Source organism: Oncorhynchus tshawytscha, linkage group LG08 (assembly GCF_018296145.1).
Source record: "Oncorhynchus tshawytscha isolate Ot180627B linkage group LG08, Otsh_v2.0, whole genome shotgun sequence".
Lineage (NCBI taxonomy): Eukaryota > Metazoa > Chordata > Actinopteri > Salmoniformes > Salmonidae > Oncorhynchus > Oncorhynchus tshawytscha.
In genome coordinates, this window is record NC_056436.1 from 82,647,196 (window position 1) to 82,664,075 (window position 16,880).

Sequence of the window (16,880 nt, forward strand, 5' to 3'; positions counted from 1 at the left end):
TATACACAGACATCATTCAAACAGTTTTAGAAACTTCAGAGTGTTATCTATCAACACCCACTAATGATAATGCATATCTTAGCTTCTGGGCCTGAGTAGCAGGCAGTTTACTCTGGGCACCTTATTCATCCAAGCTACTCAATACTGCCCCCCAGCCATAAGACGTTTTTAAAGACTTTTTAAAGAAAAATGTGCAGGTATTGTACAACCCAGGTGTGCAAAGACTTGATTTAGGGGTGTTAATATTTATGTAAATTTTATATTTTTGTATTTTATTTTCAATATATTTGCAAAAATGTCTAAAGCATGTTTTCACTTAGTCGTTATGGGGTATTGAGTGTAGATAGGTGAAAATGATAGAGATTTAATACATGTTTAATTCAGGTTGTAACACACATTTTTGGGAACAAGTCAAGGGGTATGAATACTTTCACTAAATGCACATGCTAATAAAAGTGTCGGTTTTTATCCTCTACAGGATCGGCGGGTACCCGCGGGACGGTTGAACTAACGTAGGCTAATGTGATTAGCATGAGGTTGTAAGTAACATGAACATTTCCCAGGACAAAGACATATCTGATATTGGCAGAAAGCTTAAATTCTTTATAATATAACTGCACTGTCCAATTTACAGTAGCTATTAAAGTGAAAGAATACCATGCTATTGTTTTAGGAGAGTGCACAGTTATGAACTTGAAAAGTTAGTAATAAACCAATTAGGCACATTTGGGCAGTCTCGATACAACATTTTGAACAGAAATGCAATTGTTCATTGGATCAGTCTAAACCTTTGCACATACATTGCTGTCATCTGGTGGCCAAAATCTAAATTGTGTCTGGGCTGGAATAGTACATTATGGCCTTTTTCTTGCGTTTCAAAGATGATGATAAAAATAAAAAATACAGAAAAACGCATAGTTTTTTTCTTTGTATTATCTTTTACCATTATGTTATATTCTCCTGCATTCATTTCACATTCCCACAAACTTCACAGTGTTTCCTTTTAAATGGTATCAAGAATATGCGTATCCTTGTTTCAAGCAGTTCGATTTGGGTATGTCATTTTAGAGGAAAATTGAAAAAAGGGGCAGATCCTTAATAGTAATTGGGGTTTTCTGAATGAGTCTTGCAAGCAAACAGAAAGTATCTCTGTTCCACTTCTGGCACCATATTTTACTTGTAATTTTCCATTCTGCAGTGTAATGGTTTCTTATCTTTGAGTGCTATATGTGTGTTTTTCTAGGCAATATGTCTGGGTGTGTCTTCAACCCTGTTATGTTATCTCCTCTTTCACAATATATATGGTTAGTTTGCTATATAGCCTATTAATTAGGAAAATAACTTATTAACAACTAAAAAGAAGAAAAAAAAGCTATGTTTCACAACGGTTATGGAGTTTATTTGTGTTGCCCAAATAAGTTGATAAATGTTTTGTGATATGATATAGCCTAGACCACATTTCCATTATGCATTGGTACTAAAATGCTGTCTTTATGCATCAGTCTCCTCCCACGTGGCTAATTATGTAAGTGACCAATGAAGATTACATTTTGTTTACATCCACATTCCTCTTGGTTTTACAGTATTTATGTCGTTATTTTATTCCCAACTGCACAAACAATTTTGGACGGCTTGAAGGTCATCAGGGCAAGTTGGTTTAGCATAGCCCGGTGTACCGTTTTAGGAGATTCCATTTCTCCTGACGTTAAAACTCTGTCTCCCGGGGCACCGGACCATGCAAAACGAGCATTCCCATTGTTTTGAGACCGCAAATGCTGTACAGAAATCCTAGATACTGATTGGTTTAGAGACGTCCAATCCCTCTCAACGTTTTTATGTTTACTGACCCTCCTACACCTATCTAGAGGTTTACAAAGATGCTTGGAAAGTACATTTGTTTTACTTTGTTTCTACCCCGCGTGTCTGTATCGACTTTCGATTCCAGACAATTAAGATTTCTGCTCACAAGTGACTGACTGGTGACAGTGACAAAAGAAAAGGTATATTAAGAGCATCCAAAAATGAATTGTTTTCATTTAGATGACTTCCTTGCAGGGTGGATTGGAGGTGAGTGTCCGTTATTTTTTAACTAGTCAATTAGCTGTAGAATTAGAGATGAGTTTGGGATAGAGCACGTGTTGGACAATTGTATGTCGATTTGGTTTGTTTATCATCATGTGTGTTAGACATGAAATATACGTTTGTTTTTCATTTTAATACATTTGCTATGTTTGTTTAATCCTAACCCTAGGCCTATGTTTCATCTATGTTCTATTATAAATTTTAAAAAATGAATCATTGGAACAAAGTTTAAACAATGGGAAGCATACACAGAGTTTCCAAATCTAATTGCCCACATAGCGCTTGACATGTTGTCATTTTTGATCAAACACTTAACGGGAGTTAATAATTAAATAAAACAGTTCCAACACGTTTGACTATTTAGTTTGAGAAAAAGTCTTCCTTTTCTATATTCTACTTCTGCAAGGCGCGCTATCTGAACGACCAGTAAAGGGGTACAGTAGTTTCACATTACATAATGCTATCTGTTGAATGCTGTAGCTTGTTCTCACTCTTCATCGCCTGTTATTCGCCTATAGGCAGACTACTGTAGTTGTGAACATTATCGGCCTACGTTTGTTTGTTTGTTTTTGAAAATGTTGAGTCAGAATGATCCCGAAACAGAGGTAGAGCTGTGGTTGTGTTTTAAAATGCTGTTGAGACTGTCTGGCGGGACATGATTCTCCCAGTTCTCTCCGTACTTCGCTGAAATCTGTGGTACTATAGTTGTATTGTCTGAGGAGGGTTAGATGTTCTAGGCAGTATACCACTGAAACAACATTATGTTGTTATTATCTCTCCCTCTATCTCACTCGCTTTCAATTCAATTTGCCTTATTGGCATGACGTAACAATGGACATCTTGCCAAAGCGTACTTTGGCGATTAAGTAAGTGATACATTTGCGATATTAACATAATAATAATCAATACTGTCAACGGGACAATCAGTAACAACAATATTCAAGGGTTAAAATAACCATACAATGGACAATAACAATGGTATCAAGGACATGTACAGGTTGGTTGGTCTGTCAGACACTGTCCCTCGTTTTATGGCAGGCAGCAATGTAGTGCGCTGCCAACCCACAGCTCTCTGCGTCCTCCCCCAACAGGACAGGTAGCCTATTGTCATCAGAGAAGTCTTTGAAACTTTGAATAAGGGTTTTACATTTGGGGTAATTACACTCATTGTTTTATATTTTTGAAATTTTGTTAGGAAATGCAGTTCTGTCACAGGATCAGCTGTGGTGCATGGCTGTGCTCGCTGAGCCTGTACTTTGTCAAGGTTTTCCTAAGGTTTTGATCAGTAACCTTGGTCAAATAGTTTGCCACGGTGTACTGTCGATTTAGGGCGATATAGCGCTGCCTTTTTATTTGTGCTTATGTTTCCCAATAGGTAATATAGTTGTGTTTTGACTGTTGTATTTTATTCTGATTGATTCGATGTTCTGGTTCTGAGACTTCAGTGTGTTAGTAGAACAGATTTATAAACTCAGCCCCAGGTCCAGCTGGATGAGGGGACTGAGACTTCAGTGTGTTAGTAGAACAGATTTGTAAACTCAGCCCCAGGACCAGCTGGATGAGGGGGCTCTTTGCTCAGTTCTTGGCATTGCAGGGCTTGGTAATGATATGAGAGGGTGTCACTGTATTTGAGATGTTTCCAAAACGTAATTGCTCTATTTTGAGTTTTTCTTATTATCAAATAAAATTGTATCGGTCAAATACACATGGTTAGCAGATGTTATTGCGAGTGTAGCGAAATGCTTGTGCTTCTAGTTCTGACAGTGCAGCAATATCTAACATGTAATCTAACAATTCCACAACAAATACCTAATACACACAAATCTAAGTAAAGGAATGGAATAAAATAAATAAATATATGGATGAGCAACAACCATTAGTGGATATTAGCCTAATTCTGCCCTGCATGTATTGTTTGTAGTTGTCCTCTGGACATGTAGGAGAATCGTATAGAACTCTGCATGCAGGGTTTCAATCGGGTGTTTGTCCCGTTGGGTGAAATCTTGTTTTGCAAGTGGACCCCACACCTCACTGCCATAAAATGCAATTGGTTCAATGACACATTTAAATTCGATTTAGGCAATTTTAATAAGTATTTAGATTTTAATTAGCTTTTTAATTGCGTAGAATGCCCTGCATGCTTTCTTTCAATTCAATTTCAATTTAAGGGCTTTATTGACATGGGAAACATGTGTTAACATTGCCAAAGCAAGTGAAGTAGATAATAAACAATATAAATTAACAGTAAACATTACACTCACAAAAGTTCCAAAAGTATAAAGACATTTCAAATGTCATATCATGTGGAAATTGTTGAAGTTAAAAAGGGAAAATAAATAAACATAAATATGGATTGTATTTACAATGGTGTTTGTTCTTCACTGGTTGCCCTTTTCTCGTGGCAACAGGTCACACATGTTGCTGCTGTGATGGCACACTGTGGTATTTCACCCAATAGATATGGGAGTTTATCAAAATTGGGTTTGTTTTCAAATTCTTTGTGGGTCTGTGTAATCTGGGAGAAATATGTGTCTCTAATATGGTCATACATTTGGCAGGATGTTAGGAAGTGCAGCTTAGTTTCCACCTCATTTTGTGGGCAGTGTGTACATATCCTGTCTTCTCTTGAGAGTCAGGTCTGCCTTTGGTGGCCTTTCTCAATAGCAAGGCTATGCTCACTGAGTCTGTACATAGTCTAAGCTTTCCTTAATTTTGGGTCAGTTACAGTGGTCAAGTATTCTGCCACTGTGTACTCTCTGTTTGGGCCAAACAGCAATCTAATTTGCTCAGTTTTTTTTGTTAATTCTTTCAAACGTGTCAAGTAATTATGTTTTTGTTTTCTCATGATTCGGTTGGGTCTAATTGTGTTGCTGTCCTTGGGTGTTTGTGAACAGAGCTCCAGGACCAGCTTGCTTAGGGGACTTTTTCAGGTTAATCTTTCTGTAGGTGATGGCTTTGTTATGGAACGTTTGGGAATTGCTTCCTTTTAGGTGGTCGTAGAATTTAACAGCTTTTTTCTGGATTTGGATCATTAACGGCCTAATTCTGCTCTGCATGCGTTATTTGGTGTTTTTGCCCATTTTAACCACACACTTGTTGTTTGTGTACATGGATTTTATAAGGTTGTATGTTTCCCCCCCCCAACACCACTTTTCATCAATTTGTATAGCAGACCCTCATGCAAAATTGAGTCGAAGGCTTTTTTGAAATCAACAAAGAATGACAAGACTTTGCCTTTGTCTTGGTTTGTTTGTTTGTTAATTAGGGTGTGCAGGGTGAATACATGGTCTGTCATACGGTAATTTGGTAAAAAGGCAAATTGACATTTGCTTAGTACGTTGTTTTCACTGAGGAAATGTACAAGTCTGTTGTTAATGATAATGCAGAGGATTTTCCCAAGGTTGCTGTTGACGCATATCCCACATGAGTTATTCGGGTCAAATTTGTCTCCACCTTTGTGGATTGGGGTGATCAGTCCTTGGTTCCAAATATTGGAGAAGATGCCAGACCTAAGGATGATGCTAAAGAGTTTAAGTATAATCAATTGGAATTTGTGGTCTGTATATTTTATCATTTCATTGAGGATACCATCAACACCACAGGCTTTTTTGGGGTTCAAGGGTTTGTATTTTGTCCTGTAGTTCATTCAATGTAATTTGAGAATCCAGTGGGTTCTGGATGTCTTTAATAGTTGATTCTAAGATGTGTATTTGATCATGTAAATGTTTTTGCTGTTTGTTCTTTGTTAAGAAGAGAAGTGATTTATCCATACATCTCCATTTCGGATAGATAACTCTTCGTGTTTTTGTTCGTTTAGCGTTTTCCAATTTTCCCAGAAGTGGTTAGTCTATGGATTCTTCAATTACATTGAGCTGATTTCTGATGTGCTGTTCCATCTTTTTCCATAATATATTTTTGTACTGTTGTAGTGATTCACCATAGTGAAGGCATTTTCTGGGTTGGATAGGTTTCTCAATTTCTTTCTTAGGTTTTTGTGTTCTTCATCAAACCATGTCAATGTTAATTTTCTTTGGTTCTGTGTGTGTTTCTCTCTTTCACCCTCACTCTCTCCCCCCTTTCTTTCACTCTCTCTCCCCCTCTTTCTTTCATTGTCCCCCCCTCTCTTTCACTCTCTCTCCCCCTCTTTCTTTCACTGTCTCTCCCCCCCTCTCTCTTTCACCCCTATCTATCCCTTCTCAATCCTCTAAATGTGGTTTCCATCTGTTTTTCCAATAGGAGCTTCCAGTGTTATTGTGGGTCATCCTCTGGACACAGTCAAGGTACATGAGGACACAGTTCAACACATAAAGGACTGTTTTCTCAGATACTGATCAAGCCTAGCCTTGAACTGAATGGACATTCTCTGTTTATCTTGAGTTTAAGTTCAGGTTTAGGCTTAATCTGTGTACAGGAAACTGTCCGATGAGGTTTAAACAGTGGAGGCTGCTGAGTTGAGGAAGGCCCATAATAATGGCTGGAATGACACAATTGGAATGGAATCAAACACCTGGAAACCATGGAGACCATGGAGACCATGGAAACCATGGAGACCATGGAGACCATGTGTTTGATACCATTCCACTCCAGCCATTACCACCAGCCCATCTTCCCAATTAAGGTGCCACCAACCTACTGTGGGTTTAAATCAGGGATTGACATTAAGGTCTGAAAAGCACACACAAATGCCTTACATTGTCTCTTTCATTTAAACTATGGAGGGGAACCAGGCAGATCAATTCCTGCAGTTTCGTTGCTGTCAGTAAAAAAAATATATATATATTTTTTTAAGCCCAGTGGGGGTAACCTCCGAGCAAGCTCAATTTGCCTAACTGTTCAGTTCACTTGCTCTAGGCAATAGATCAACCCTTAATGTCAAACCTTGTTTGTTTTTTACCAAACATGCAATATTACTGTATCTGTACATACACAGTTACCATTTAGAGGGCTATAGGCCTGCGGTAACATTAAAACCTGTTAGCACGCATCACCTAGCCTACATGCTGTAGATCGTGTAGGCCGTTGTTTTATGTGGTGGGAATGTTGAGGTTCTTATCGTTTCCCATTCTATGATTCTACCCAACAGACTCGTTTACAAGCTGGGAAAGGATACAAGAACACCCTTCACTGTGTCCTCCAAATCTACAGAAAGGAAACGGTTAGTGATTAACTAGTTACTTATATTTCTTATTAGTATATTATTATTTTTTACTACATTGTTGGTTAGGGGCTTGTAAGTAAGCATTTCCCTGTAAAGGTCTACCTACACCTGTTGTATTCAGGCACATGTGACTAATATTATTTGATTTGTCACTACTCTTGTAGTCCAAATGAAATATAGGCCATTTAGCAGACACTTTTATTCAAAGCAATTTACAGTTATGCGTACATGGACATTTTGTGTGTGGTCTCAAAGGGAATGGAACCCAGAGAAAGCCATGGGAGGCCATGGGATAATATTTGGCATGATAAACCATTTGTCGTCGTTGTATTAGTACGGTTTCCTTTAGAACTGTAGAGGCCTTGGACATAAGTGTCAGCCTCGACAACTACTGTAAAAGTTCATTAATAATATCCTATATTCAACTCACACTCTCACCTGTAGATTATACTTTAGGCCTAGCTGTGACAGTTCTGGAATGAAAAAATTTGACTTTTGAAGCAACTGTGCTTTTGTTTTATAAAAAATGATTGTGCCTTGCTGTGAATACTCCCTCTGTACTGGGGGGGGGGGAGAAAAACCTGGAAAGAAGCGGAGGGCGCTCTGGGAGAAAGAGAATGCTTAAAGCTGCCAAAGGCCACGTGGTATACTGGGACCCAGGCCTTCTGCAAAACAAATTGTTCCATAAAACCTTGAATTTTTCTTCCACCTAGATTGCTGGCTTCTTCAAGGGTCTCTCCTTTCCGCTGGCCAGCATCACTGTGTATAACTCAGTGGTGTTTGGATTCTTCAACAACACACAGAGGGTTATAAGCAAGTTCCGCCATGGTGACGAGAGACGGTCGTGTGGTATGCTGGACATGACCCTGGCCAGCATGTTGACAGGGCTGATGTCAGTGGGACTCGGAGCGCCGGTCGACTTAGTTAAGATCAGACTGCAGATGCAGACTCTGCCCTGTCTATCAGGTAAAGTCAAAGCCCAATACAACATTATATAACATTCTAGCAGGTATTTCCTTTACTTTAACTACCCGTCAGACCATTCTAGAAGGTATTTCCTTTAGTACAACGACCCTTCAGACCATTCTAGAAGGTATTTCCTTTAGTACAACTGCCCTTCAGACCATTCTAGAAGGTATTTCCTTTCGTACAACTACCCTTCAGACCATTCTAGAAGGTATTTCCTTTAGTACAACTACCCTTCAGACCATTCTAGAAGGTATTTCCTTTAGTACAACTACCCTTCAGACCATTCTAGAAGGTATTTCCTTTAGTACAACTACCCTTCAGACCATTCTAGAAGGTATTTCCTTTAGTACAACTACCCTTCAGACCATTCTAGAAGGTATTTCCTTTAGTACAACTACCCTTCAGACCATTCTAGAAGGTATTTCCTTTAGTACAACTACCCTTCAGACCATTCTAGCAGGTACAGTGCCTATAGTTCCCATGGGTTTAGACAGCTCATTTTAGTGGGACTTTACTCAGAGGTCTAGATTAGAACCTTAACAGAATAAATTGACAATTCAATGAACCAGGGAAAACAATTATTTTGCCTATTCTGATTCAGTTTTAGTTTTCCAACAAGCCATTCATATTTCACAACAAGCAACTCAGGCGAGCTAGCTTGAGATGATAAATCCCGTGGATTGTAACCAGCTCACTTAAAAGGTTGATAAAACTGAAAGGCGTTATAAACACCTGTCAGTGATGAGTCACCAGTCACCGTTTTGAAGACGGAAACTGCTGCACCTTTTTTTTATATATGGCGATGTACCACGCGTCCTTGTGTGTTGCCCCATGGATCTTTATGGTGCCTACAATATAGGGCATAATACATGGGTTAAATGTTGACCATCACCTGTTGTTCTGGTATATAGTTAAAGCCTCCTTCCACATAAGGGGCGGCAGAGTTGCCTAGTTGTTAGAGCGTTGGACTTGTAACCGGAAGGTTGCAAGTTCAAACCCCCGAGCTGACAAGGTACAAATCTGTCATTCTGCCCCTGAACAAGGCAGTTAACCCACTGTTCCTAGGCTGTCATTGAAAATAAGAATTTGCTCTTAACTGACTTGCCTAGTCAAATAAAATATGAATAAAAGGTTGACCCATAGTTTGGATTATCTTCTTTCTGCATGAGTGGTCAATAAAGGGAAGTAGAATCTAATCATTGTTTTGAATCCTTGTGTATTTTAGAGAACCTGAACCTCGCCGGGACGACCGGAAACGTGAATGGTAACATCGCCGTGCGCTCCGTGACTCTCCAGGGCCAGCCGACCTACAGAGGGCCCATCCACTGCATCAGCTCCATACTGCGGACTGAGGGGATCCGGGGGCTTTACAGAGGGGCCGGGGCCATGGTCCTGAGAGACGTTCCTGGGTACACGCTGTACTTCATCCCCTACGCGTTGTTCCGTCGCTGGCTATCCCCTGAAGGGAGGTCATCACCTCATCCCTGTACTGTATGGGTGTCTGGAGGACTGGCAGGTAACTGGAAGGTGTTTACGGAAGGATGATAATGTTACTGTTGTGATTGGTGGAAGCAAATTAGAAAGTAGCCTTTAGGTCAGATAAAGGAGCATTCTGTTTAAACCGTGGCCTCGTTTTGGTTTCCACTAGGCCAGAGAATGTACTGCTGGAGGGTTGTTAGGCCCAATAATAAATCAAACCCACAATCCTGACATTGTTAGCAGGGCTGTAACCAGGTTTGAGTTTTAGTCTACCGCCTTCCGGACCTCACTGTCTCATCGTTGTCGGGTATCCGGCCTACCACTGTTGTCTTCAGCAAACTTAATGATGGTGTTGGAGTCGTGCATGGCAATGCAGTCATGGGTGAACAGGGAGTACAGGATGGTACTAAGCACTCACCCCTGACGGGCCCCCGTGTTGAGGATCAGCGTGGCAGATGTGTTGTTGCCTACCCTTACCACCTGGAGGCGGCCCGTCAAGAAGTCCAGGATCCAGTTTCAGAGGGAGGTGTTTAGTCCCAGGATCCTTAGCTTAGTGATGAGCTTTGAGGGCACTATGGTGTTGAACGCTGAGCTGTAGTCAATGAATAGCAATCTCACATAGGTGTTCCTTTTGTCCAGGTGGGAAAAGGCAGTGTGGAGTGTCATTTGAGATTGCGTCATCTGTGGATCTATTGGGGCGATATGCGAATTGGAGTGGGTCTAGGGCAGGGGTGCCCAACCCTCTTCCTGGAGATCTACTGTCCTGTAGGTTTTCAGTCCAACCCTCTTCCTGGAGATCTACTGTCCTGTAGTTTTTCAATCCAACCCTAATTTAGCAAATCTGATTCAGCTAGTTAAGGTCTTGTTGAGCAGCTAATAAGTAGAATCAGGTGTGTTAAATTACATTTGGACTGAAAACCCACAGGACGGTAGATCTCCAGGAAGAGGGTTGGACTGAAAACCCACAGGACGGTAGACCTCCAGGAAGAGGGTTGGACTGAAAACCCACAGGATGGTAGATCTCCAGGAAGAGGGTTGGACTGAAAACCCACATGACGGTAGATCTCCAGGAAGAGGGTTGGACTGAAAACCTACCAGATGGTAGATCTCCAGGAAGAGGGTTGGGCAGCCTGGTCTAGGGTTTTTCCGGGATGAACACCTAGCCTATTCGCTATACAGTTTTAATGATATACCTCTGAAATATGATAAATGATTCACACTGTCACGTAGCATCAACAACTGTTCAGTCAGTTGTAAATGATGAATTGCATAAAATTATCAACTCTTAACATCAATACTGTTCTCTCTCTTGTCAAAATACATAGCATTCACATGTTTGTATTCCTAGGCATTACTAATCAAGCTTCGCACAAACAGACCTCTGTATTATCCGGGTTTTTTTAAAAGTTGGGTAATGGGTGAACTATGAACTTCCATCGAGCGAGATAAGATGAACAACCACACATAGAGAGGAAAATGTAGGACATTTTTAAGAACTGTTTGCGTGTTGATAGAATTTTAATACGGAATTCAAAAGTACAATGCTTGTCTTTCATAATTTGGTCAGATATACTTGGGATGTGTAGTGTCAGCGTTTTGTTGCTGGCATGTCATGCCAAAGTTTTCTAATCTTGCCAATGAAAAAAAAAATCATTAAAGTAGTTGGCGCTGTCAGTGGGTTTTGTGATGAATGAGCCATCTGATTCAATGAATGATGGAGCTGAGTGTGCCTTTTTCTCCAAAAATTGTAATTGAAGGTGCTCTAAATCTTTTTACTATCATTCTTTATGTCAGTTATCTTTGTTTCATAGGGTAGTTATTTATTTTTATTCAGTTTAGTCACATGATTTCTAAATTTGCAGTACGTTTGCCAATCGGTTGTACAGCCAGACTTATTTGCCATTTCTTTTGCCTCATCCCTCTCAACCATAAAACATTTTTTTAAATTCCTCATCAATCAACAGGGATTTCAGTTTTTGTCATTTTCTTAATGGATGCATGCTTATTAATAATTGGGATAAGCAATTTCATAAGTGCAGCATCTGTTTGCTCCTCATTACACACCACGGAACAACAAATATTCTTTACATCAACAGCATAGGAATTACTACGAAACTTATACTATGACCTCTTATACACTATATTAGGCCCAGCCTTTGGAACTGTGGTTTTCCTAGATATGGCTACTATATTGTGATCACTACATCCTACGGGTTTGGATACTGCTTTAAAGCAAATATCTGCAGCGTTAGTAAAGATGTGATCAATACATGTTGATGATTTCATTCCTGTGCTGTTTGTAACTACCCTGGTAGGGTGAAGCTTTTTCCTGAGTGGGCAGCTTGATAAGTCAGTCAGTATTTAAAATCACCCAGAAAATATACCTCACTGTTGATATCACATACATTATCAAGCATTTCACACATGTTATCCAGATACTGACTGTTAGCACTTGGTGGTCTATAGCAGCTTCCCACCAGAATGCGCTTAAGAGGTGACAACGATTAATTATGACTACTTCCTTCGATTTGAATGTTCGAGAAAGGTGTTGTTGATTTAATTAGACCATATGGTTCAAGCCTAATTAATGAAAAAAGCATCTAATCAACAATGGCATTAATTTCAATGAACTCTGCAACTCTTCCTACTGTTGACTTGTTTCATAACTGCCACCAGTTTAACCCCCAAAACATTGACAACAAACACATAGTGACATAGTAAAATATACATAGTGACATAGTAAAATATACATAATGACATAGTAAAATATACATAGTGACATAGTAAAATATACATAGTAAAATAAATACAAGAGTGAAAAAAATATGTCAAGGATATTTCATGCTGAAACTCTCATATTAAACAAAAAAACTGTATTTAAAAAAAATATATATTTTATTTACAATGACGGCCTACACCGACCAAACCCGGGCCAATTGTGCACCACCCTACGGGGATCCCAATCACGGCCGGTTGTGATACTGCCTTGATTTGAACCAAGGTGTCTATTGTGACGTCTCTAGCACTGAGATGCAGTGCCTTAGATCGCTGCTTCACTCGGGAGCCTTTCACTAAGTAGATGGTTTATATTTAGACGTTTTACAGCTTCGTCATTCTGTTTTCTATTTTAAATCATCTTATTTAATTATATTTTGATACGGCCACACAGAGAGCAAGACATAATTACAGACATCTGTGATAAGTACTCGAAGGGCCACTAGATGTCTTGTGATATATTTCAAGGATTTGATGTATTCTAAAATAATTCTGGTAGTTTTACCCTCCTTTTACAACTGTAGTTCTCAATAAGTGAGGGTCTGATGTTTTTGGTCAAATAAAAAATGTTTGTGTGGAAAGCAACAAGGAGAAGACAAATGGGATTTGTAATAGATTAGAACAGAAGGGACAAGCTTCCATTCCCACTGAAAGGTGACTTCCTAGCAGTGTGTCTCATCACAGATTTCAAAAACCTGCCAGTTCAGTGTGTTTTGAAGAAACATCTTGACGTTTTATAAAATGTAATTGGCTGTTTTTAAGAATGTAGCTGCAATCCATTTATTTTTGTGTGTTTTTTTAAACATTTATTTAACTAGGAAAGTCAGTTAAGAACAAATTCTTATTTTCAATGACAGCCTTCTTAACTGATTTGCCTAGTTATGTGGGTTAACTGCCATGTTCAGGGGTAGAACAACAGATTTGTACCGTGTCAGCTCAGGGATTTGAACTTACAACCTTCCGGTTACTAGTCCAACGCTCTAACCACTAGGATACCCTGTAAATCATCTGGGTTGATGTAATCTGATTACGTAATCCCTGTTACATGGAATCTGTCAGTACCCAAAACTGGTTGTACCTCTATGGTAGCTACACTCTTAACTGAGTGCTATTGTCTTCTCTACCACCAAATTATTTATTATTATTATTTGTATTACATATAAAGCTTTGCTAACTGGAACATGCCCTGATTGTAGCCAAAGCCTGTTACAAGGACTATCTAAAACATTACAGATCAACTCTGTTGCTACATGCTAAAGTACATCACTGTAGCCAAAGCCTGTTACAAGGACTATCTAAAACATTACAGATCAACTCTGTTGCTACATGCTAAAGTACATCACTGTAGCCAAAGCCTGTTACAAGGACTATCTAAAGCATTACAGACCAACTCTGTTGCTACATGCTAAAGTACATCACTGTAGCCAAAGCCTGTTACAAGGACCTTCTAAATCATTATAGATCAACTCTGTTGCTACATGCTAAAGTACATCACTGTAGCCAAAGCCTGTTACAAGGACTATCTAAAGCATTACAGACCAACTCTGTTGCTACATGCTAAAGTACATCACTGTAGCCAAAGCCTGTTACAAGGACCTTCTAAATCATTATAGATCAACTCTGTTGCTACATGCTAAAGTACATCACTGTAGCCAAAGCCTGTTACAAGGACTATCTAAAACATTATAGATCAACTATGTTGCTACATGCTAAAGTACATCTCCTGACCTCTGACATGTTTCTGTCTACAGGTTCTATCTCGTGGGTCACGGCTACTCCAGCAGACGTGGTGAAGAGCAGACTACAGGCTGACGCTCTCCACGCAAGGAAATATAGAGGGATTGTCCACTGCGTCGTTCAGAGCTACCAGACCGAGGGGATACATGTAAGCGAACAGACACACAGTACACACTGGGCCCGTTTCCCAGACCCGTTTCCCAGGCCCGTTTCCCAGACCCGTTTCCCAAACCCGTTTCCCAGGCCCGTTTCCCAGACCCGTTTCCCAGACCCGTTTCCCAGACCCGTTTCCCAGACCCGTTTCCCAGGCCCGTTTCCCAGACCCGTTTCCCAGGCCCGTTTCCCAGACCCCCATTAAGTCTGTAGACCTGGACAAAGCAGCACTTTAGGTGAAGGTCATTGAACATGCTTCTTTGTCCATGTGTAGGTCTAATCTTTGTACGGGAAACCAGCCCACCGTGTAGTAATTTAACATTGATTCATCACTACATTTTCATTTGTAATGTAATACAGTAGCCTGTGGTTTTGGTGTAGCTTTGTGGCAACATAGATAATTGTTGACACTACTAGTAGCTGCAGGTTTTATTCCCGTCAGCTTTTAAAGTTTATATTCAGGTGAACCCAACTCAACATGTCCTGTAAAAGTCACAAGGGCGAGACGAGATCTGTTCCAAAGAAAAGTTATTAACTAACTACCAAGGTCGTTCCTAGGTTAAGAGGGAGTTCAAACAGGTTTTGGTCAATTTGTGATGTAACAAAATAGCCAATAGTATTATGTCACACACCCCCCCAAGTGACCAGACAGATCTTGTTCAAATGTGTTTTGGCAGACAGCGACGGATCATAGACATTTGATCAATACCTGACAATAATTTAACAAGAAAGGCACTTGGCCTGAATAAGCTTGAATAGGTGTTAACCATGTGGTTTCAGCGATTATGTTTGTTTGGTTGGCTGTTATGAACATTAGGATATTAAGTTTTAATTGAATTCCTTTTTCTTTCTTTCTTACACGTTATGTCATTATTTTGTCTCGATCTCTCTCCAGGTCTTTTTCCGCGGAGCCTCCGTGAACGCTATCCGAGGCTTCCCAATGAGTGCCACCATGTTTCTGGGCTACGAACTCTCTCTGCAGTTCTTCAGGGCTCTCTAGTATCTACACAAGGAATATAATGAAACATTATCTTGACAGTTATTCTCTTGTCCTAGGACACTCCAAATGGTTTCCTCAGGAAGATCATTTGAATCCTTGCAGAATGAAAGTAGGGAGTGTCTTGACTTGAGAATTGTTCTAGTTGAGAATTATCTGCGCTACTGCCATAATACAATCTATTTATAAAGTGTAAATACTAATTTCTTATATTAAGAAAATATCTTAAATTAAAGTGCCTTACATTAATTGACAAATGTATACATTTAAATATGTTGTGCTACAGTATACAGTAACAGTATGCTTAATATAAAGCTGTACTAAATAAATTAACTCGTTTTAGGACCCAACAGTAAACCAGTTCTAACCTCCATAATGATATGCACATGAATCATTATATTTTGTTGGTGCCAGGCTTTTAATTAAACTCTTTAAACTTTGTGATTTGTAAATAAGTATGAGAGAAATTAAATGTCATTCCACAAGGAGGCATAGTTTTGTACATCATTTTTTCTTAAAAGTTATTTTAAATGTGGGTTTTTGGGGGGGAATTCTTGTTACGGACTGTTTCTGTACACTTTTACTTGGAAAATCTAATAAACATATTGTTTAAATTGAAATTGTATTCTTTCTTTGAATCCTCTCCAAAAGTCAGAGTGCTTTCTAAATGACTGCAGTAACCTTAAAGATACTAGGCTACTGACGTGTAACAGTAATCGAGTAAACACAGTAACAAAAACATCAGGGGCCCACAATGTTGGCAGCTTGTTACTGAACACATGTATGGGGGTAATGAAGAATCCTTCTGAAGAACCTTATCTCAGGGCTGTGGGTGACTGATAAAGTCAGGTGGCAGAGTGCTTCTGTACAGCTGTCTTTACACTATACAGTAATGCAGTGTTTCCCAAACTCTGTCCTGGGCCCCCATACCACACAACCCCCCACACACACACGTTTTGAATGAACTGTTGACTACAAACAACCTCCACTAGAAGGCGCTGTTCTCTAAAAAAAAAACTTCACCAGCTGATATCCTAGAGCAGGGGTTTTCAACCTCTGGGACCCCCAGCCAGTCCATATATTTACACTATTCTAGAGTTAGTGCCCCTGAATCAACGGAATAAATACCAAGGTTAAACAGAGGTAGCACAGGGCTACAACTAAATTGTGAAATGTCTGGTGGTCCTTGAAGAGAGGTTTGAAAACCAATGTCCTAGAGGACAATAATTATATGAAAAATTGCTCTCTATATACACAACATGACCAAAAGTATGTGGACACCTGCTTGTTGAACATCTAATTCCAAAGTCAAGGGGCATTCATATGGAGTTGCCCTCCCCCCCCCAATATGGAGTTGCATGGCTCACAGTCGGCCGTTCCAATTCATCACAAAGGTGTTCGATGGGGTTGAGGTCAGGGGCTCTGTGAAGGCCAGTCATGCTGAAACAGGAAATGGCCATGAAGTTGGAAGCACAGAATTGTCTAGAATGCCATTGTATGCTGTAGCATTAAGATTTAACTGGAACTAAG

At 39.7% G+C, this 16,880-nt stretch overlaps 1 protein-coding gene across 1 annotated transcript; it reads left to right on the top strand.

Moving 5' to 3' along the window:
* Positions 1-1,872: 1,872 nt before the first annotated feature.
* On the top strand, positions 1,873-15,964 carry LOC112255889 (solute carrier family 25 member 48). The gene is made up of 7 exons (XM_024428728.2): positions 1,873-2,067; positions 6,319-6,362; positions 7,166-7,237; positions 7,954-8,206; positions 9,435-9,725; positions 14,215-14,348; positions 15,249-15,964. The coding sequence occupies exons 1-7, from the start codon at positions 2,022-2,024 to the stop codon at positions 15,351-15,353; spliced, it is 945 nt and encodes a 314-aa protein (XP_024284496.2). The 5' UTR covers positions 1,873-2,021; the 3' UTR covers positions 15,354-15,964.
* The last annotated feature ends 916 nt before the right edge of the window (positions 15,965-16,880 follow it).